This window comes from Pelodiscus sinensis, chromosome 14, assembly GCF_052426305.1.
Source record: "Pelodiscus sinensis isolate ZL-2025 chromosome 14, ASM5242630v1, whole genome shotgun sequence".
In the NCBI taxonomy this organism is placed as follows: Eukaryota; Metazoa; Chordata; order Testudines; family Trionychidae; genus Pelodiscus; species Pelodiscus sinensis.
The window spans coordinates 14973910-14996016 of record NC_143065.1 but is presented as its reverse complement, the minus strand read 5'-3'; the positions used below and the strand labels follow the sequence as shown (position 1 = coordinate 14996016).

At 42.8% G+C, this 22107-nt stretch overlaps 1 protein-coding gene across 6 annotated transcripts in view; it reads left to right on the top strand.

Moving 5' to 3' along the window:
* UBE2Q2 (ubiquitin conjugating enzyme E2 Q2) overlaps window positions 1-20566 on the top strand; it is a 120594-nt gene extending 100028 nt beyond the window's left edge. For 5 of the 6 annotated variants that reach the window (XM_075897353.2, XM_075897355.2, XM_075897352.2 and 2 more), the window contains 7 exons: window positions 2332-2392; window positions 4183-4273; window positions 4603-4661; window positions 8609-8657; window positions 10210-10305; window positions 14615-14681; window positions 18830-20566. In XM_075897353.2, the coding sequence (XP_075753468.1) occupies window positions 2332-2392; window positions 4183-4273; window positions 4603-4661; window positions 8609-8657; window positions 10210-10305; window positions 14615-14681; window positions 18830-18861 (455 nt within the window). In that variant the 3' untranslated portion in view covers window positions 18862-20566. Of the gene's footprint in view, window positions 1-2331; window positions 2393-4182; window positions 4274-4602; window positions 4662-5808; window positions 7756-8608; window positions 8658-10209; window positions 10306-14614; window positions 14682-18829 lie in introns of those variants that run through there. The other variant, XR_016350648.1, reaches the window with a different exon arrangement.
* Window positions 20567-22107: the final 1541 nt, after the last annotated feature.

The following is a 22107-nucleotide window of genomic DNA, read 5'->3' as shown; positions in this document are numbered from 1 at the left end:
CAGATTGACAGAGCCTGACGAGTACCCAGACATCAGCTTCTTCAAAGATAGGCCTAACAAAGAAAACAGGATACCACTTGTCATCACCTACAGCCTGCTACTTAAACCCCTCCACAGCATTATCGACAATATACAACCTATCCTGGAAAATGACTCCTCACTCTCACAGGCCTTGCAGGGAGGCCAATCCTCGCCTACAGACCTCAAACAAATTCTTTCCAATAACCATGCAGCACATCTCCATCATACTCTTCCAGGAACCCACCCCTGCAATCAAATCCAGTGCCAACTCTGTCCACATATCTATACAAGTGACATCATCACATGACCTAACCACATAAACCACCACATCAGAGGCTCATTCAACTGCACATCCACCAATGTGATCTATGACATCAAGTGCTAGCAATGCCTCTCTGCCATGTATATTGGCCAAACTGGATGGTCTCTACAAGCGAGGATTAAAGGACACAAATAAGATATTTGAAAAGGTAACACACAGAAACCTGTTGGGGAACATTTTAATTTGCCCGGGCACTCATTAATGGATCTCAAAGTTTCGATATTATTTCAAACCAGTTTCAAAAACCAACTTGAACAGGAAGCAGAGATTCATTTCATTTGTAAGGTTAATACCTACAATAAAGGTTTAAACAAAGACCTTAACTGGAGTACCTGCTACATTCCACATCCTAACGACATAAAAAACCAAACACTGGGTAATTAAGAGCACTTTGTATCCACTCTCATCAGCTTCAGTTAACATGGACACTCTAATTGACAATATTTTTCTCCTTTTTTCCCTTCTTTTTTCTTCTCTCTTCCCCTCCCCATCCCTCTCTTTCTCTGCTATTTATTTGGAAACTGGACCCCTAAACTCCAGTCCTCTGAAGAAGTGGGTTGTGCCCATGAAAGCTCATGATACCATCTTCATTTTTGTTAGTCTCTAAGGTGCTACAAGACTATTCATTATTTTTTTAAGTTTTAACAGTTATAAAAGACGAGTACTGTAACTGTTTTTTCTTCAGAAAGGAGAGAGATTTCTATATATTCTATAATTACCAGGCACTCCTATTGGAATTACTATTTTCAAAATATTACATATAAAATACATATTTAAAAACTTGCCAGTCTTGACTTTTATATGATAAAAAGTTAACTTTCCTACTTATATATGTATTCCCTGTACTTAATATATAAAATGTGTATAAAATCATGAGTGGTGTGGAGAAAGTGAATAAGAAAAAGTTATTTATTTGTTCCCATAATATAAGAACTAGGGGTCACCAAATGAAACTAATGGGCAGCAGATTTAAAACAAATAAAAGGAAGTTCTTTTTCACACAGCGCATAGTCAATCTGAGGAACTCCTTGCTTGAGGACGTTGTGAAGGCTAGGACTATAACGGTTTAAAAGAGAACTAGATACATTCATGGAGGTTAGGTCCATAAATGGCTATTAGCCAGTGTGGGTAAGGAATGGTGTCCCTAGCCTCTGTTTGTCAGAGGGTGGAGATGGATGCAGGAGAGAGATCGCTTGATCATTACCTGTTTGATTCACTCCCTCTGGGGCACCTGGCATTGGCCACTGTCGGCAGACAGGGTACTGGGTTGGATGGACCTTTGGTCTGACCCAGTATGGCCGTTCTTATGTTCTTAATATATTGACTACTTAAAATGCTGTGGTGAAGTTTAGTTATATAAAGCAACAGGCAAATTTACAGTATAATTTGTAAATCTAATTTATACAATAAACTATCTAAACATGCACAGATCGTAGTCTCAAATCATTGCTGTTTACAGGTTGCCAGAGACTGACATCCTTTGGTCTGCTATTGCTACCTCGCTGGCTGCATCTACTGGATCAGTCCCCATGTGCAAATTAGGAAGTTGTTTGTCTGGACTAGTATGCATAATACTAATCTTTGTGCATATGTACAGGAGATTAAGCTTTGAATGAGATATAGGTATAGTAGGAAATGTGAAGAGAACAGAAGTGAAGAAATTCTAGAATGACCAATATCTATATCACAACTTTAATTTGTGTGGTATTCCTATTTGAAGCTATTAGGAGATAGTTACTGACTTTTTTGTAACCTTATTCTGAAAGTATTTCTGAGGGAAAGCATATCCTGAATTGAATTTCTTATCCCTTGTTATATCTGATAGATGAATCTTTGCTTATATTCACAGTCTGGCTTGCTCAGGCACGTAAAAGACTATAGCAGATTTCATGTGCTTTTCCTTGTTAAAGATGATGAAATAGTCTGTATGGGATGGTGTTACAAAAGTACATTCTGGTTCATAAATAACTTGTCTAATACTTCCACAGGGATTTATTCAGTGGAACTTGTAAATGACAGCCTGTACGAGTGGCATGTTAAACTTTTAAAGTAAGTTTACATTTTTTTTAAATCTCTTCTAAAGAACCCATATTAATGCTGAAGCATAGATTACACTATGGAATTGAAACTGTCTAGCTAGAATATGTAATTCTAGACTGGATCTGTCCTACATAGGTATATTCTGTGCCAGCTCCACCAGAGTTTACACTGCTAAACAACTGCTCTTTTATCATAACCTTTATAACTACCAAAATTCCCTCTCCAAACCCATACAAAATGGTGATCCAATCATACTGAACAATTTTTTAACTTGAAGAATAAATATGTTTTTATGCTATTCAAATTATACAAAAGAAGCAAACTCTTTTATTGGCTTTAGTAGCTTTTATTTTTATGGCTCAACAATTACATATGTCTAAAATGGAAAAAGAACTATGAAATATTCACAAGATTGAAAACTTTAGGCATGGCCATAGTTTAATGTATCTTTTACTTCAAATAATACTCCCAGAGCAGTTCCCTTGAAATCATCCCTGATCATACTACAACATGCTAACCTACAGAATAATCTTTAAAATGGAAAACTTATCCCAAACCAAGCTAGTTATAGCTGTCCCTTAGAAGTGTTGGAGTGGATCCCAACAGACCACTATGAGGTTCTCTCAGAACTGCATGAACACTAACCCACCCCTAGTTGCCATGAGCATCAGCTTTGTTTCCCTCTCTGAGTGTGTTTTAGGCAGTCAAGGCTTCTCTCCATTACATGGTGGATCGACACTGCAGTGATCAGTCCACTGGCAGTTGATTTATCATGTCTGCTCCAAGTGCTCTCCCATTGACTCTGGTACTCAATCAGGACGAGAAGAGTAGGCAGAGTTGACGGGAGAGCATCAACTCTGACTTTACTGCATAGAAGACACTGTGGAAAATAGGTCAAAGTATGTTGACTTCAACTACGCTTTTCGTGTTGCTGAAGTTGTATGTCTTAAATCGATGAGGGGGCGTAATATAGACTAGGCCTCAGAGAAATGTACTGTTGGCTTCAGCAGTAATTTTGTGCAGACTTCCAATGGAATATCTATGGTCTTCAGCTGGGTATATGACACATTCAGTACGTACATAACCGAATTTACAACAGATTATGTCTCTGTTCTTACTAAAAAGTTTACTGAGGTGAAGTTCTTGAGATAGGATTAATTTTACACTGCAAGAATAGGTAACCAGTCTGCTAGCTATTCGTAATCCTGCCACCAGTGTCTGTCTACAAACAGTGTTGTTGAAATTGCTGAAATTTTCAAAAAAAACATTGTTTTGAATGTCCAGATTCAAAATCCTTGAATACCATAAGTATGTTAAGAATATGATACATTGCAGCAAATCTTCTTATTTAGTCTGCAGAAGAGAAGAGTGAGGGGAAATTTGATAGCAGCCTTCAACTTCCTGAAGGGAGGTTCCAAAGAGGATTGAGAGAGGCTGTTCTCAGTAGTGATGGATGGCAGAACCAGGGAGCAATGGTCTCAAGTTACAGTGGGGAAGATCTAGGTTGGATATGAGGAAAAACTATTTCACCAGGAGGGTGGTGAAGTACTGGAATGGGTTACTTGGGAGGTGGCAGAATCTCCATCCCTAGAGGTTTTTAAGTCTTGACTTGACAAAATCCTGGCTGGGATGATTTAGTTGGGATTGGTCCTGCTTTGGAGGTCTGGACTTGATGACTTCCTGGGGTCTCTTCCAGCCCTATGATTCTATAAAGGAATTATTCAAGGGTAATTTCTCTTATTCAGAAAGCTGAATGATTCCGTTCATTCTGTTTGCTTTTTTCCCTGTTTGATTCCTAGAGTTGATCCTGACAGCCCATTACATAGTGATCTTCAAGTTTTAAAAGAAAAAGAAGGTGTAGAATACATTTTGCTCAACTTCTCATTTAAGGTAAATGGGCAGCAGTAGAATTTTGAGAGGAATTTTTTACTGCCTGGATATAGAAATAATTTTACATGGTAATAATCCAGGTGCTCTGGTTGAAGGATGATGGTATAGCTTTCAAAAACAGATAAGATTTTTAGTATATTACTATCACATTCCATGACTGATGTCCTGCTAGAAGTAATATGAATGTCTACATAAATGAAAGAACATTTAAGTTCTCAAAATCTATATACTATGCATTTCCCAAAGAGTAAATTGAAATATCTCTTTCTTACTATAAATCCGTGTTGCAGCATGGCTTTTAACTCTACACTTTTTGTTGTGCTTTTCAGGATAATTTTCCTTTTGATCCACCCTTTGTACGAGTGGTATCTCCTGTGCTCACGGGAGGGTAAGTTTTTTAACGCTGACTTGTATGAAAAGGTTTTGTAGTAGAAACTGCTGAGTTCCAGGAATCCTTGATTTTTGGGGACTACAACTGGATTTTAAGACATGACTCCACAATGTATATTGGTGAACTGCTGTAGAACAGGAGACTGACAATGCTCAGGAAATGTGAGAAACATAGGGTATGTCTACACTAGCTCGTTAGCTTGTGGAATGAGGAGTGACAGTAGTTTGAATTAGGATCTTTAATTTGAACTACCTAGTCCGTACCACGTGTAGCCGCAGGCACGGAGTTCGGACTAAGGGGGATTTAAAAATGGCAATGCTCGGGAATATGCAAATGAAGCTTGCCCTCATTACCCTACCTAGCTTGAACTAACGAATTAGTGTAGCCGTACCCATAGAGAGACAGACCTCTCGGTCACTGCTATTTCAAACCAGTAAACTAAAGAAGCTTCCAGTTAGCTGCCCAAATGAAATGTGCTAGTTCAGTTCATTGTGACCTTGCAAAATGTGTGTGTACACTAATACTTTTCCCTAGAACTTTCTGCTATTGATATTGACTGTAGCAATGATTGGGGTAACAGTTAAGGTAATTGCCAGTGTTACCTCTATGTGATTTAATCCCCCCTTTGTTCAGACCTGATCACGTGGTGGTTTTAAACCTGCTGGAGAATCTATACTGGCTTTCACACAGATTGAGCTGCATTTCTGTTAATGGTGGTGAATTTTAGGGGAAATGCAAATATAGCCCTATACCAGGAGTGGGGAACCTTTTTTGGGTCAGGGGCCACTCACCACAGAAAAGGCAGTCTGGGGCCACACAAGTGAGAAGGAAAAAAAACCTTAAACCCTCACTGCCATGGTCCCCGACTGAGAAGACAGACACTGCCTGCACTTTCTTCCCACACCAGAGCCTTGGGGGACCCAGACTAATAGATTTTGTGTGCTCCAGCTCCAGGATGGAGCGGCAGGGGGCTGGAGCACCTGTACAGGCTCCCTAGTGCTGGGAGTGGAGAGCCCTGAGCTTTGAGGGCTGGTTTCAGGCAAACTGGAGGCCGCTTCTGGCCCCTGGGCGCCTTACTTTCCCCACCAGGGCCCTAGAGCATTAAACTTCCTTAGAGCAGTTTCCCAATTTTATTTGGCCACAGAAACCTTTTAAACTTGGAAGAATTTCAAAGAACCCCTAAGGAAAATTTGTCAAGAAAAAAAAAAGAGCTGCCGGACCTGAGCACCATGACACACCGCACTCCCTCCCTCCCCCAGGAGGACAGTCTGGGATATGGAGCTGAAAAAGTAGACCACAAATAAGTAAGGATAATAATAATGAGCAAATGCTACATAAGGTCAACATTTAGTTTAATAGCACATATTTAAAAACAAAAATCACATTTAATGTGTACAAAAAAATATAGCTCAAAAACTAATATGAATTGTATTGGCAGTTTTAAATGTGAAGAGTGGGTTTTCTTCTTTTCTTGGCAAATTCTTTTTATTTTTTTTTAATACTAAAAAGTTGGATTTGCATATCTGGCGCTGCATTGTCGATTTCTGTATTTTGTTTTTGTTGCTGCATAATTCGAGAACCCAGTTTCACACAAGTATGTGCTGCTGAAAGTTAACTACTGATGAATTACAAGTCTCGATAAAGCTGAATATTCTTGACATAACCCGCCCCAAAATGTAATCAGAGAAACTTCTTTTAATTTTTTGTTTTAATTGGCCATCTGTAGTGATTTTGATTAGGTTTTCATAATCTTGCATAGACTGGCTTTCCTGTTATACTTAATGGATCTCAGATTCAGTTATTATAATTTATGGTTGGAAAATACCTCATGATATCTGTTTATAAATCACAAAGATGATCTTCAATATCCTGGCCAGGAAGAAGAGCACAGGAGAAAGCTTGGGGCAGAGTTGTCTGGCCAGGAGGAAGGATACAGGATGGGATCTTGGGGCAGGATGGCGGGTCAGGAGGGAGGGTAGAAGAGGTGTCTTGGGGGCAGGGTGCCTGGCCAGAAGAGAGGTTACAAGAGGGATCTTGGGGCAGGGTGTCTGGCCAGGAGGGAGGGTACAAGAGGGGTCTTGAGGCAGGGTGTTTGACCAGGAAGGAGGGTACAAGAGAGGATTTGGGGCATGGTGTCAGAGCAAGCTGGGAATGTGGGCTCTTGGCAGGAGGAGGGGAATGAAGGGGATATGCGTGCAGGTACTGGGCATGAGCAGGGAGGCTTATCTGGCTTGGCACCCTGCTGCAGCAAGGAAAGCCTCCAAGCAGCATGCTCTTGTTCCTGGGGGAGGAGGGAGGGAGCCCAGCGCAGCTACAGCACCCGGTCAGGCTTCCCGATGGCAGGAGGGGGAGGGTGTAGAAACCTGACCTTCTCTGCCAGATCAAACTCTGCCACTTCCCCAGCAAGCGGGGGAGGGGCGCATGGGAAAGAGAGCAGCAGCACATGGGGGGCAGTAGAGCCCGAGTGTGCCCCAGGTTGGGGGGGGAGCAGGCAGCAGAGCCCAAGTGTGCCCCAGGTTGGGGGGGGAGCAGGCAGCAGAGCCCAAGTGTGCCCCAGGTTGGGGGGGGAGCAGGCAGCAGAGCCCAAGTGTGCCCCAGGTTGGGGGGGGGCAGCAGAGCCTGAGCCGGGTTCCACGCAGGCAGCAATTTAAAAATGCCGAGATCCGAGAGCAGCTCCTCGGCTCTGGCCACCCCTCCCCCTCCTAGCAGCAGCAGCCGCCCCCACCACTGTAAAAGCTGCCGCCTGCACACTAGGAGGAGCTGGCTGCAAAGCACTGAGACAGGGCAGTCATGCAGAGTGAGATGGGGCCATGCTGTGCGCGGGGGGGGGGTAGCCACAGTGTGTGGTGGAGTGGCCAAAGCCGCACGCTCCTAGAAGCCCATCCTCACTGGCAAAGCCCCAATGGGAGCTGCCTATGAGTTCTGCAGGGAGCAGGGGAGCAGAATTTTTTCGCAGAACCCCAGGGTTCTGCAGAGCACCATATCGGAAACACTGCCTTAGTGTATTGGTGAAGTACATTGGCTGGACTTTGTTGAGAAAACTTTTCGATATTTGTTGGGAGGGGATGGAATACAGTATCGTTGTAGGAAGGTAAGTGAGAGCAAGTTTTTTTCCCCCCCTAGATTTTATAGAAGCTGATTCTAACTGTCTTGACCACTTGTCCACCTTAATTCAAGAATGCACATTCATTACCCATTTGGAAGCATACTGTCTTCCTTAAACTGATTCTTTCTTGTGCAAAACTGCTGGAAAAGGAAAAGTTAATAGCTCTGAAGGTCTAGATTTTTAATGACTATTTGCAGAGGAATGTTACACAATTCCAGAGTCAGAAATGTGTCCTCTCTTACCCTTATAGTTAGGGTGAGGGAGGACATTCTGCACTTTGTGGGCTTAAAACTTCCATTACTCTATCCTAGTTTCTTTGTTGCCCAGGCATGTTGTGAGTTGCTAATGTCCATTCAAAGTGACTTTCCAGTATGTATAGTGCATTTGGGGAGTTATTTGGTTTAGAAGTGACACAATGCTTGAGGAAAAAGTGAGCTTTTAGATTAAGTAATGTTTCTTGTCTCTTCTGAGAAGAGGAAGCTGCTGCATACTTGTAACGTGCTGAAATTGTGTTAAATTCCATAGTAGAGCCATTAAAAATAGCATTCCTCTATCACATTTTTCAGTTCTGACTGTAAACTATGCAGACTACTTGAGTCACTGATTCTCACTAAGACATTATTCTGTTCTATATAAACAAATGTATAAGGTTAACAAATAGCAATATATTGTCCTTGAAAGTGCTCTCTAATTTGAATATATAGCTGAGCAAACAGTATGATAGACCCATAACAGCCTAAGGGTATGGCTGCATAGTAATCGCTTACAGCTGGTCTTGAAAGATGCGAAATAAAAGCTATGTTGAAATCAGAATTTCTAATCTAACATTTATTTTTAGGTATGTCCTGGGTGGGGGTGCATTATGCATGGAACTTCTTACTAAACAGGTGAATATAAAATCAAAATCTTACGTAGTTTCCTTGTATTTTTTTTTAAATTGCCAAGAGTAATAGTGGAAGGTTGCAATGTTTAGTTTAGTTAGCATCCTGACTAGAACAAAGCATACTTCTTAAGAACAGTAATAGAAATAAACAGGTGTTTTTGTATAAGAGCTTAAACAGTACCACAGGATCAAATCATACACTCCTGTGGAAATGCCTACTGTGGAGGACCAAGATCCAGGAAACTTGGACTCTGTAAGGGTCCCCTTATTGAACTTGCATCATATTTTCCTCTTCACTCTGGAGGGACTGGGGAGGTAGGGTGGAAACTGGAAATGCTGCTCTTTCTCCTGCCCCCAAACTTGTGGGAATCCTCGGATCTGAGAGAGGGAGCCCCAGGTCCAATAAAAGGTAGGATCATGTTATCTTGCTTCTTTGAACCCTCTGTTTATCTCCAACCTCAGCAGATGCCCCACAAAATTTATTATGGGGATGCAGGTACTGGGCTTTGGTGTATGGTGCTTGAAGCAGCTTTAACTTAGTATAAACTTTAAAAACAACAAAAGGTCTGGTAGCACTTTATAGACTAACAAAACATGTAGGGAGCTTTCATGGGCACAGCCCACTAACTCGGCTAACCCCTGAAGCTTTAACTTAGGGTATATATCTGCTGCCTAGAGAAGGAAGATTGCAAGGGCCAGCATCTCCCCTACAAAAATAGCTCCGAAAGCTTTTTTTGCTCACTTGAATCATTAAAAGCAATCTCTTAAAGCTGTAATTACTATTGTAAAGCCAGCTTAAAATGATTAGAATGCTATAATGTAGTTTGTTTGTTTTTTCTTTGTCTTTTGTCTTACCAGATTCTGGAAATATGTGCAACTTGGCTTTTTCCTTTTTACTACATGCTCTTTATGCTAACATAGTTTACTTTAGTTTCTTGTGTTTTTCGTGGGAATAACTTAATTGTTTTATAATTTAAAAAATCTACTAACCAAGAATACCATGGTTTGCTAGAGTTTAGCAGAAAGAAATGTATTTTCCAGAGTGGATTTGCAGGGTGAGCATAAGAATAAGGTCCAGAGAAGAACAACAAGACTGATTAAAGACCTGTGATGGAAAACTGAAAGAATTGGGCTTGTTTAGTTTGGAAAGGAGAAGACTGAGAGGGGACATGATAGCCGTTTTCAGGTATCTAAAAGGGTGTCACAAGGAGGAGGGGGAAAAATTGTTTTCCTTAGCCTCCGAGGATAGGACAAGAAGCCGTGGGGTTAAACTGCAGCAAGAGAGGTTTAGGTTGGACATTAGGAAAAAGTTCCTAACTGTCAGGGTGGTTAACCACTGGGATAAGTTGCCTAGGGAGGTGATGGAATCTCCATCTCTGGAGATATTTAAGAGCAGGTTAGATAGACATCTATCAGGGATGTTCTAAATGGTACTGGGTCCTGCTGTGAGGGCAGAGGACTGGACTCGATGACCTCTCGAGGTCCCTTCCAGTTCTAGTGTTCTGTGATTCTGATACAAGCACATATTCTGTAGAAGTTTTTCCTTCTTCCTTTAGGGCTGGAGTAGTGCCTATTCAATAGAATCGGTCATCATGCAGATCAATGCCACTTTAGTCAAAGGAAAAGCCAGAGTACAGTTTGGAGCCAATAAGGTAAATATATTACGTATTGAAGTGTTATGGGTAGTTACTTTTTTGTTTTCCATTTTATGTTGACTTTTACAGAAAGCTCAAATATAAAACAGTTGTTTAGATGAATGCCCGTATAAACTTTTAATTCACTTTTGTGTGCTGAAACATATTGGTGTATGTGTGGCTAGTTCGATGAAAATGAACGATGTAGGTTTGTTAGGAAACAATGTGTATGGGGGCTGAAGGACAAATATTTTTGACATGGAAGGAGCCACAAGCAGATAATGCTTGTGGCTTCTATTGGTGATTTAGTGTAATATAAACTTCAGCCTAAACTTTCTCCCAAGATTGACTCTTCTTAAAGCTTTCTCTGCCAGTGCTTTGTATCTCTATCCCCAGTTCTCTGTGCTCCTGAAAAGAGGCTTTTTAAATTCTCTTTAAATTCTGATTGGTGATAACTGAATCCTTGTTGTATTTTTATGGAAGGATGAGCGAGGCACTCTGCATCCCTGTACAGCATTTGGAAGCATGTCACTCTGGAACAGGGGGATAGTTGTATCCAAGATAACTTTAAACAACTTTTGCCAGTTTAGAAAAGTTATCTGGGAAATGCTTTTTGGTAAACACAAATTAGTGTTTTAATAAAGGCTGAAAAAAAATAACTGTCCCAGATATTTTTGAGTGTTACTCTAAACATTGTCTGATCTTACCACTGTTAAGGGGAAATCTGTGTGCGCTTTAAAAATATATTATTCAAATTTGTATGCATACAAACAGATTAGTGATTCACCACAACACAAAAGGGACAGGGACATGTCACATTGATGGGTAAACATGTTTAAGTGTATGTAAGTCCCACTTGCAAAATGGCTTAGATGCTTAAGTTCTTACAAAAGGTCTATGAGAGTTAGAATTTTGAATGAATTAGGAGTCTAGAACAGTTACAATACATTTTATCCATTGCTGCTATTTACCCTGTGGCAGGAGACGGCTTTATTGTTGGTCCAGTGTATTGACTGTCAAGAGTTCAACAGTTTTGCTATTCTTTTATGAGAGCCTGCTGAGATTAGAGGCCTTTCTGTTATTGAGTACATGGAAAATATGCCATCTCTGCTTCTTGACATTTTATGTTTTTAAAAAGAATTTCTTCCCCTGAAAGCAGGTATTTAATTTCTTAAGGAATTTCTTACCCTGAGAGCAGCATTGTGTAGAAGATTGCTAATTTGTTTGACAGTAAGAATCTTTTTAAACAATGTATTTTAGGTAGAGTGACTTGTTTTGAAGTCTATTCACTTGGAATATCCCTTACCCTAAAAGTAATTCATCTGTGCAATGTTCTGTCTATACTGCAGTAAAACACCTTTGGCTGACCTTTGTCAGTTGTCTGGGTTGTGGTTGCAGAAATGTAAAATTGCAAGGTAGATGTCTGGGCTCAGGCCACTGTTCCCTCTAAGATTTTTCCATCCACGAGCGGAGTGAGTTTTGTCTTGTGCACCAATATTGAGGTCACGTGCGCTTGTTTGGATTTGTGCCACTGTGGTACCCAAGTGATAAACCTCTCCCTTTTCCCCTCTGCTGCCATGTCTCCCATTCTCCACCTCGCTCCATCCCTGGTGCCTGCTGCTGCCCCTCCACCCCTCACCCTCCTCTGCTGTCCTGGCTCCTGCCCTTCTCACCCTCTTCAGCTCTCCTGGGACTTGCCCCACCACCCCATCCTCTCTGACCCTGAAACTGCCCTTCCCCCCCTGTGCCAAACCTTCCTCTAGCCTCCCTCCCCATCCTCTCTCCTAACACCTCGCTCTACCCACCTTCCCTGGCTCTTTCCTTTGGTGCCCATCCCTTCCTTACCTTCTATTCCCCTCCCCTCCCCATGTCTGCCCTTCTACTTCACCCCCCGTCTCCCTAGCACATGCACCTTCCCTTACCCCCGCACCCTCCTCCTTCCCTCATGGTCCCTGCCTTTCCCTCATGGTCCCTGGACACCTGGCCCCCTTGCCCTCTTCCTCCCTGGTGCCTACCCCCTCACCACCCTTTGCTCCAGATCTCATACCCTTCTGTGCCCTGAAACATGACTTGCTCCAACCCCTGCCTTCCTCATGTCCACCCCCCCTTTCAACTCCTCTTCTCCTGGCACCCACTCCTCCCCCTCCTCTTGCCCCCATCACCCTCTCTCTCCTCTCTCAGCATCACATTGTCCCCTCGCCTCTTCCAATCCCACTGACACCTTCCCATTCCTCCCTACCCCCGCTCCTCCTGCCCTTTTCCCTCATAGTCTTCTCTTGGCCCCCTAGCATATGCCTCTCCTCCACCCTGCCTGTTGGTGCCTTCCCTTTACTTCTCCTGCTCTGGCCCCTTCCTCTCCTCACCCCTACCTTTCCCTTAGTTATCTCCCTGCCCTTTCCCTCACGTTCTGCCTTCCTGACATCTGCACCTGCCAGGCATGGTGGGCGGCTGTCCTGTGTGCCGGGGCTGGAGCTGGGCCATGGTGCTGTTTTTAGTACTGCAGTGCAGGCCCCAGCTCTGGCAGGTGCCACACAGGCTGCGTGGTAGCTGCCCAGCTGCTCCCAGGGTGGGCAGTCACTTGCCACGTGGCCTCGCCCCTGGGAGCAGCTGGGGCTGAAGCTGTGTGGCCTTGCTGAGAGGGTGGGTGGGAATGAAATTCTTGGTGTGCACCTGTGCAGGTACACACCTTTCAGGGAACCCTTGCTCAGGCTAAAACCAGGCTCTGGGGTCCTTCCTTCTTTCAGTGTCCCAGAATTCAGGCTCCAGCCTGAGCCCAGAGATCTGCACTGCAATTTTTTATAGCCCAGCAACCTGAGCCCCTCAACCACAAGTCAGCTAACATAGGCCAGTTGGCCGTGTATTGTGGGGATTCTTTTATTGCAATGTAGCAATACCATTATTGTCCTAATATTTGCCTGTATTGGCACTATGGAAAAAAATATCGTAACTTGTACATGATTCAGAATGCATGCTCTTAAGATCATCTTTTTAAGTGGAAGAACAATTTGATTAGAGTGCACTTTGAAACTTGATGTCTTGGCTTTTTAATCTGAGATCCAAACTCTTCAGTCCCAAATTGCAGGGTTGGACTTGGCAAGTTAAGATTGCACCTGGTTAATTGCATGACAGCTCTTAATAGACATTTTTATTAGACTATTTATAGCACTATCTAACTTTTAAAAGGTACTTTTTTCTGGTACAGGCAGTCCCCGGGTTACGTACAAGATAGGGACTGTAGGTTTGTTCTTAAGTTGAATCTGTATGTAAGTCGGAACTGGCATCCAGATTCAGCCGCTGAATCTGGACACCAGTTCTGACTTACATACAGATTCAACTTAAGAACCCCAGGCGTCCCCAAGTCAGCTGCTGCTGAAACTGATCAGCAGCTGATTCCAGGAAGCCCGGGGCAGAGCAACTCTGCCTCGGGCTTCCTGTAGTCAGCCGCTGGTCAGTTTCAGCAGCGGCTAACATGGGGACGCCTGGGGCAGAGCAGCTAGGGTGCTGCTGGGTTGGTCCAGTAGCGTGGCCGCTCCTCGGCGCTACTGGACCAACCCAGCAGCACCCCAGCTGCTCTGCCCCAGGCGTCCTGATTCAGCCACTGCTGAAACTGATCAGCAGCGGCTGAATCAGGACTCCTGGGGCAGAGTAGCTGGGGTGCTGCCGGGTTGGTGCAGTAGCGCCAAGGAGCGGTGCTGTGGAACCAACCGGCAGTGCCCCACCTGCTCTACCACGGGCCCCGGGCTTTGCTCCACATCTCCCTGGTCTGCTGAGGGGGGCACTAGCTGCGTCCCCCCCCAGCAGACCAGGGAGACGCTGAACAAAGCGGCGGAGGACCCAGGGCCGGACCCGCGGCGCTTCCAGATCAGCTGGAAGCACCGGGGGTCCAGTCCCGGGTCCTGCGCGGCTTTGTTCAGCGTCTCCCTGGTCTGCAGACCAGAGAGATGCTGAGCAAAGCGGCGCAGGACCCGGGGCCAGACCCGCGGCGCTTCCAGCTGATCTGGAAGCGGCCGCGGGTCCGGCCCCGGGTCCTGCGCCGCTTTGCTCCCCTTCTCCCTGGTCTGCTGGCTCCCGCAGCAGACCAGGGAGACTGGGAGCAGCTTTTCTCGCCCCGGAGGAGGCGGGCGGCGAGACCAGGCGTCCCACCGCTCCAGTCCTCCGGGGCGAGAAAATCCCCGTTCATATCTGCGGATCCGACATAAGTCGGATCCGCGTAACTCGGGGACTGCCTGTATTTTGCTATAGTATCAGTCCATTATTGTTTATATCCTGCACATCTTGATGTCACTACTTGATGGTATCATTTAAACAACATTTTTTTTTCTTTCAGAACCAATATAATCTAGCAAGAGCACAGCAGTCCTATAAGTCTCTAGTACAAATACATGAGAAAAATGGTATGTCAGTATTTACATTTTGCAATTTTGTATGGGCATGGGAAAGATGATAATGCTTTAAACTAACATAATTGCCATACAATATGAAGTTTTACGTAGTTTGTTCTGGATATAGCAGGAATGGATTGTGCTCCTTCCATGCATTGAATGGTCTTTATGTTTTCCATTTTGTTTCTACCTGATTAGCTTGAATTTTTTGTTGTGCCTGAAGTGTTAGATGCTTCACTAGTAAATAAGGCATCTTTTCCCTTCCACAATGAGCTTATCTAGAACAAAACAAGTGAAAGCTATAATCATTGAGAGAATGAATTAGAGAAGGGAGGATCAAAGTTAAAAGTTTGTGGGAAGTTCACATTTAAATGATTTATTAATGACCTGGATGAGGGGATGGATTGCACCTTCAGTATGTTTGCGGACAACACTAAGCTAGGGGGAGAGGTAGATATACTGTAGTGTAGGGATAGGGACTAGAGTGACCAGCTGGAGGACGGAGCCAAAAGAAGGCTGAGGTTCAACAAGGACAAGTGCTAAGTCCTGCACCTGGGACAGAAGAATCAGCTACAGGCAACACTTCTGCAGAAAAGGACCTGGGAATAATATCATATGAGAACCTAGATATGAGTCAACAGTTTTCCTTTTTAGCCAAGAAGGCTAATGGTATATTGGGGTGCATTAGTAGGAGCATGGGTAGCAGATCTAGAGAAGTGATTATTCCCCTTTATTCAGCACTATTGAGGCCATACCTGGAGCATTGTGTCCAATTCTGAGTCCTCGGTTACAGAAGGGATGTGGACACATTGGAGAGAGTGTGCAGCGGAGGGCAATAAAAATGATGAGAGGGCTGGAGCACATAACTGAGGAGGTGAGGCTGAGAGATTTGGGCTTATTTAGTCTATAGAAGAGAAGAGTGAGGGGGGATTTGATAGCAGCCTTCAACTATCTGAAGGGGGGTTCCAAAGAGGATGGAGAGAAACTGTTCTCACTAGGGACAGATGACAGAATGAGGAGCAATGGTTTCAAATTGCAGTGGGAGAGGTCGAGATTGGATATTATGAAAAACTGTTTCACTAGGAGGTTGGTGAAGCACTGGAATGGGTTACCTAGGCTTGACAAAGCCCTGACTAAGATGATTTAGATGGAATTGGTCCTTCTTTTAGCAGGGGGTTGGACTTAATGACCTCCTGAGGTCTCTTCCAACTGTATAATTCTATGTTTAGGTTGAAAACTGTTCAGTTTAGCTCTGGAGGTGGGCAGGTATTCTTTCCCTCATACAAAGCCAGTTACCACCAGCTGATGCTGCTATACACCTGTTCTGTGATACGGTTGGACATGGCTCCTGCTAGAAATGAGTATTACTACTTTCCAGCTTGAGTGAGCCACCTGGGTAGCAGATAACTGATCTAACATCCCACATTATGATTTGCATTGTTTTGCAACTAGACAATTCACTTAGCTTTATCAACTACTTTTAAAGCACGTCTTCACTGTTTAAAAATTAATTCTCTTTTGAAGTATCATCTATATTTGCTTGCCTTGCTGATTTAGCAAAGAATCTTTGTCTAGGTACAGCATGTGATGCAGTGGTTAAAACCTGGTACTTGTGAGCCAGGAAAGCTCTGTTGCAGTTGGACCTTGGCTATATTTATCAGGGAAACTGAGGCTCACTGAGGGTCACATCTATACGATAAGCATATCTTCTGTACCCATGAGAGAGAGAGATGTTTTGGAAATAGCTGAGTCTAAAACACTTTGAAATGTGATTAACTGCTCTTACTGGAGCTTTTTGGTTGCTTTCATTCTTCTAAAAAAAGTCAGCTCTGTGTTTTAGTTCTAACTATACACTACCATGATTACACTGATAAACAATAAACAAAGCATCCACGATATTAAAGATGTTTATAAGCTTTTTTTTGTTAACTTATGGCTACTGTAGATCCTCAGGAACTGCTGAAGTAGGCACTGTACTAATCATATAAAATTCAGTGCCGCTCTCTTAAATCTTTTGCCAGAGGGGTAGGTAGAATTAAATACATATTTTGATTTGGCAGTGTCTATTAAAAACAGTCCCTGCACATGGCCTCGTACTTTATTATTGTCACGCCTGCCCAGACAACATGTCCTACTTGAAGTGTGTTCTGAAGTTGCAGGCTGCGCATGGCAGTGGAAGGCTCCCCTCCATCCAGTGGGGCCCCTAGCCCAAGGGAAAAAGGAGGAGTCTGCTGCAGAGCCTCTTCGTGCTCTGGGCCCAGTGTGCAGCTGCCGCCAGCCTAGACTGTAGCATTCCATTTGAACTAGACCCCACAAATAATCATGCCTGCCCTGATGAAAAATACCATGCAGACTTTCTCTCCGAATAAACCTTCACAGAATTGGAAGTTATTCTGAGTTTGTAGCAATATTTAAATATCTATTGAAAGATAAACTGCTTAGTTAGCATTTCTGCACTTACTGTTTTAGTTCATCATTTCAGTTCCCTCCTCAGGAGGATGGAAAATACTTGTAACACCAAGAACATCTTAGTATATATTTTCAAACACTTGTGCAAAAGTTGAGTATGAAAATGGATTTTTTATATTCATATACCAATATAATCAAACATATAACTGTATGCATGTCTTGCAGGATTGAAAATCTCAGAAATGTAGGACAGGAAGAAATCTCAGTAGGACATGTAGTCCAGCCCCCTGCAGTGAAACAGGACTAAGTATTATCTAAACCAGGGCTGGGCAAGATGCAGCCTGGGAGCCAGAACCAGCCCACCTAACACTTTGAAGTGACCCACAGACTGCATCTGGCCACTTTCTATCTATATCCTGCTGCTTGTGCCTCTGAATTTCAAGGTGGTGGCTCAAGCAGGAGGATCCTATTAAATGGCTCGTGGCTCCCAGTTGCAGCGCTACCCCATCAAGGACTGGAGCCATGAGCCCTTTAAATAGGCGCAGCAACCCCAGGTGGCTGCCAGACAACAAAGTAGTGGCAGGTCTGGGAGCCACGAGCCCTTTGCTGTGTTTTTAATTCAAAGCCTCGGGCCCCAGACAACTCTGGGAGGAGGCTAGTCCCAAGCCCTGCCCTTTACAGGGTGGAGCTGGCCTGTGACCACATACCAAAATTAATTAAATGGCCCTCCCCTGTGAAAATTATTGCCCACCCCTGATCTACACCATCCCTGAAAGCTGTTTGTCTAGCCCAGTGGTTCCCAACTTTTTTCTAGATGAGGACCCATTTTGACAATTCAGGAAGACTTGGTGACCCAGGGCAATTCAAAAAATGTGTGAATGACTCCTTACGAGCCACCTGGGGAGACACCTGGTGACCCTCTTGAAATGTAATGGCGACCCATATTTGGGTCCCGACCATAGGTTGGGAAACCCTGGTCTACCCTGTTCTTAAAACCCAGCAATGACCAAGATTACACAACCTCCCTAGGTAACATATTCCTGTGCTTAACTACCTTTAGGCATTAGGAAAAATTCCCCAGTTCTAATCTAAATGTCTCTTGCTGCAATTTAAGACATTATTTTTGTCCTATCTCCAGTGATTAAACAGAATAATTTATCACCATCCTCTTTATAACAACTTGTTACATACTGGAAAATTATCATGTGCCCCTCTGTCATCTCTTCTTCAAACTAAAACTCAGTTTCAGTCTTTCCTAGCAGTCATGCTTTCTAGACCTAATCATGTTTGTTGCTCTCTTTTGGACTTTCTCCAGTGTGTCCATCTTTCCTGAAGTGTGATATCAGAACTGGTCACATCAGTCCAGTTTTGAGGCCTTGTAAGTGCTGAGTAGAGTGGAAGAATTTACTACTTATGTCTTGTTTACAACACTCCTAGCTAATACATCCCAGAACCCAGGCCTTTGTTTTAACTAGATCACATTCCTCTTTGCTTTCTATGTTGGTGTCTTAAGTTTGTTTAATTTAGCAGGATGGCTGTGGCTAACAGGAGCTCAATGCTTTATATTCAATATAAAACCTGGGTCTGATCTTGCAAAGCAATGAGTGCTTTAACTCTCATTGAAAGTGTAAGGTCTATTGTGAATTGGTTTGCTTTTCAAATACAATTAAGTTTCAATTACACATCAGAATAGATCTTAAAGCCATCTCACGCTAAAATTAAGAGTGCCTAATGTGTTTGTTCTTCTGTAGGATGGTACACTCCTCCAAAAGAAGATGGTTAATATTGTGGACTATGGACACCTGGACCAATGTCAAACAGCTCTTTTTTATTTCTTTCCAGCACACACACACACACACACGCGCACACAGACTCAAGCTATGAGTGCCCCTATAACAGCTGTACTGAAGACTTTAGCTATTAGGTAAATTAGTGGATTATCATCTGTCAACTGATAAATCCAATATAATTTACAGCCTTACCATTTCACTCTTATTAGATATCTTGGACTGAGCAGTTTTGGCCTTTACTGTATTTGTCCCTATGGATTAAGCATATTTGGGCCACTCCCTCTCTTCTCCTTTTTGTTTAAAAGTGCAAATTTTTTAAAGCTGGTTATTGAGTTACTAGAAGTTCATTCAATAGTAGTCACTCACTATTTCTTACCTTTTGCAGAATGTGGACTGCAGAGACTTGCATTGTAATGTTTCATTTAAAGCCAACAAAGTTTAATACATTGTTTAATACTGTTTTAGGAAATTTCAGGTCTTGTAAATCACAGTACTTTTTCTGGTCTAAAATGAAAATATTTGTAGTATTGCCAAATTAATGATATAGGAAAACAACATGTAAAGTCATTAAACTTTTTCATGACTATGTGAGGATATGAACTGTTTCTTGGAAGAGATGCTCATAATTAGATTGTTGCATTTTTAAGCAGAACAAGGCTGTGCCAATAAAACCATGTAACTAGTCACTTCCACTGGGGCATCAGAATCTTGCTGGGCTGTTCCTGCTACTTGTTGGCTCAAGCTACTTAAAAAAATGGAGCCAGAGTATGAAGCTTGAAGTTATTTAAGATACTAAAAATCTTTTTAGGTGTTCCATTTTATTAACGGGTTGTTGCAATCATTTGTAAACTAATAAACTTAAAAGTGATTGGCACAAATCAGAACGAAAATCCTTGAACAAAAGTTTTTATATAAAAGTTACAATAAAATACAAAAAAGACATCACCTGATTCAGATTTGTAGAAATAATGTTGAAATAATGTAGAAATAATCATGATAGTACTTTTTGTTATTGAAAGACTAACAGGAACTATTATTTCATTATTTTGGAAATGAATCTGGGTCTGTGTAATTACTATATTTCATTGCCTTATCTAAATCAATTCTATTTTGGTTGTAGTATTAGTGATTAGACCTTTGTACTGCCAGGGATTGATATAAGGGTGTGTACCATGGATTAAGCACTTTTTTTTTGCCCAGAAGCATGTGGGTTTTTTAAGTTACAGCTATCAGATTTGTGCTCTTCTTTTCTCTATCAGACACACATGAGGCCTTGTGCATTTGCTTCTAGATCCAGTTTTTAGCTTGAAAGAACAGATGAAGGAATTTGGCACTACTCCTGATAAGTACTCTTTGTTTCAAATAGTTTTCTAGGGAGCATAGTGGATGACTTGCCAGCCTTTCTGCTTACTTGGTTGTACATATATTCATATGCAATCTTGGTAGCCAGTTGCTCGGACAGCAACCTTAAGAGAGAGGCAGAACACTTTAAGCATTAAAAGTTCCTTAAAAGCTGAGGCTAAAATCTTTGAATACATTATTAAATTCTTTAATATTCTAATGGGCTAGCAGGTTGACAGATGCACATTTGGCATGCTTTGTTTTGAATTTCATTTTTCATTGCAGAATTATTTGGCAATGTACAGTAATTTGTAAACTTGCATCAAGTTTATGAATAAAGAACCATTTTAAGAATTATTCTGTTTGTGGTTAGTCTTCAAATATAGACAGCTTTCTGTTCATAAACATACATGTGTGTGTTCCCAACCAATGCAATTTATAAAAAGGAAAAACTGGTCAACAGGTTAAAAACACTTTGAATTTCAGGCTCATGAGCACAGGTGTAAAATAATCCTGTGAAAAGCTCCATTAAGTATATAGACTAGGGCATTCTGCACTAGATAATGTTCCTAAATTGTCTTTAGGTTAAGGATGTTAAGTAACTACTCGACTAATTCATATGCAGGGGTTCTTGTGTATTTCAAAGTGACAATGCAGCATGGAGTCCGGGGTCAGTAGGGGACTCGAGTCCCCCGCTGACCCCAGGCTCCATGCTGTGGTGCCAATTGGAAATGCCACGTGGAGCTGGGGTCAGCTGGGGACTGGGTATTTGCTTATTGGATAGTCAACTAGTCCTTAACATTCCTACTTTAGGTATGGGCCCATAAAATGCATTATAGTCTATAGACTGAGGAACCTATGACCCAGCTTGCCAGGATCCAGCCCCGAGACTCAGGACTTCTTCCCCCCCAGCAGTGGGGAGCCTCTGCTGGCACTTCAGCCCCTGCTGCCCGACTTTTCTATGAGTCAGCGGCCCCTGACCCAAAAGGGTTCCCCACCTTTGGTCTAAATATAAAAATCACATGGATCAATGGTAATAAGGCCCATAAGGAGTCGAGGGTGGGGGGAGAGATTGACTTGCCCAGCCACAGATGAGAAGTATTCCACTGCTGCTACTTTATCCTCTAACATCAAAGGGACTTTCAAACTGCATGTCTCATTAACCAACAAGACTACATCTACACTGCAAGGTTTTTGCGCAAAAACAGCTGTTTTTGCACAAAAACCCGTGGAGCAGCCACACCTCAAATGTGCTTTTGTGCAAGTAAATTAACCGTAAAACGGCAGAAGGGAGGGCTTTTTCCGGCATAGGTAAACCTCCTTTTACGAGGCATAACTCCTTTTTGCGCTACAGCTATTGTGCAAAAAGGCTAGTGTGGATGCTCCAGAGGGGTTTCTTGTGCCTGTGGGAAAAAGCATGGCCATAAACATGGCCTTTCTGTGAATGGCAATCAGAGCTTCCTTGCGCAAGAGCATTCATGCAGTGTGGACACTCTCTTGCGCAAAACCACATCACTTTTGCAATGTGCTTTGAGGTGAGGACGTGCTTTTGCATAAGAAATTTTTGTGCAAAAACTCTTGTGCAAAAGGCTTCTTGTGCAAGAAGCCTGCAGTGTAGATGTAGCCCAAGTGAGCAAATGGAAGGAAAGCAATCAGATTCAATCTTTCACCTCTTTCATTTCACTTTCCTCCCCATCCAGACACCTTAAACTTTCTTGGAATCAAGCCTCCCATTGCAGCCTTTATCTAATTCCTCTGATCTTGCTAGGAAAACCAGAAACCTACTCAGTCACAGACAGAGCTGAAAATCATTAGCACAGCAGCCAAATTACCTAATTTGGCAAGTGGAAGCAAACAGTACTGTGCTGCCTCACACTTCCCTTTGTCAAAGAATCCTT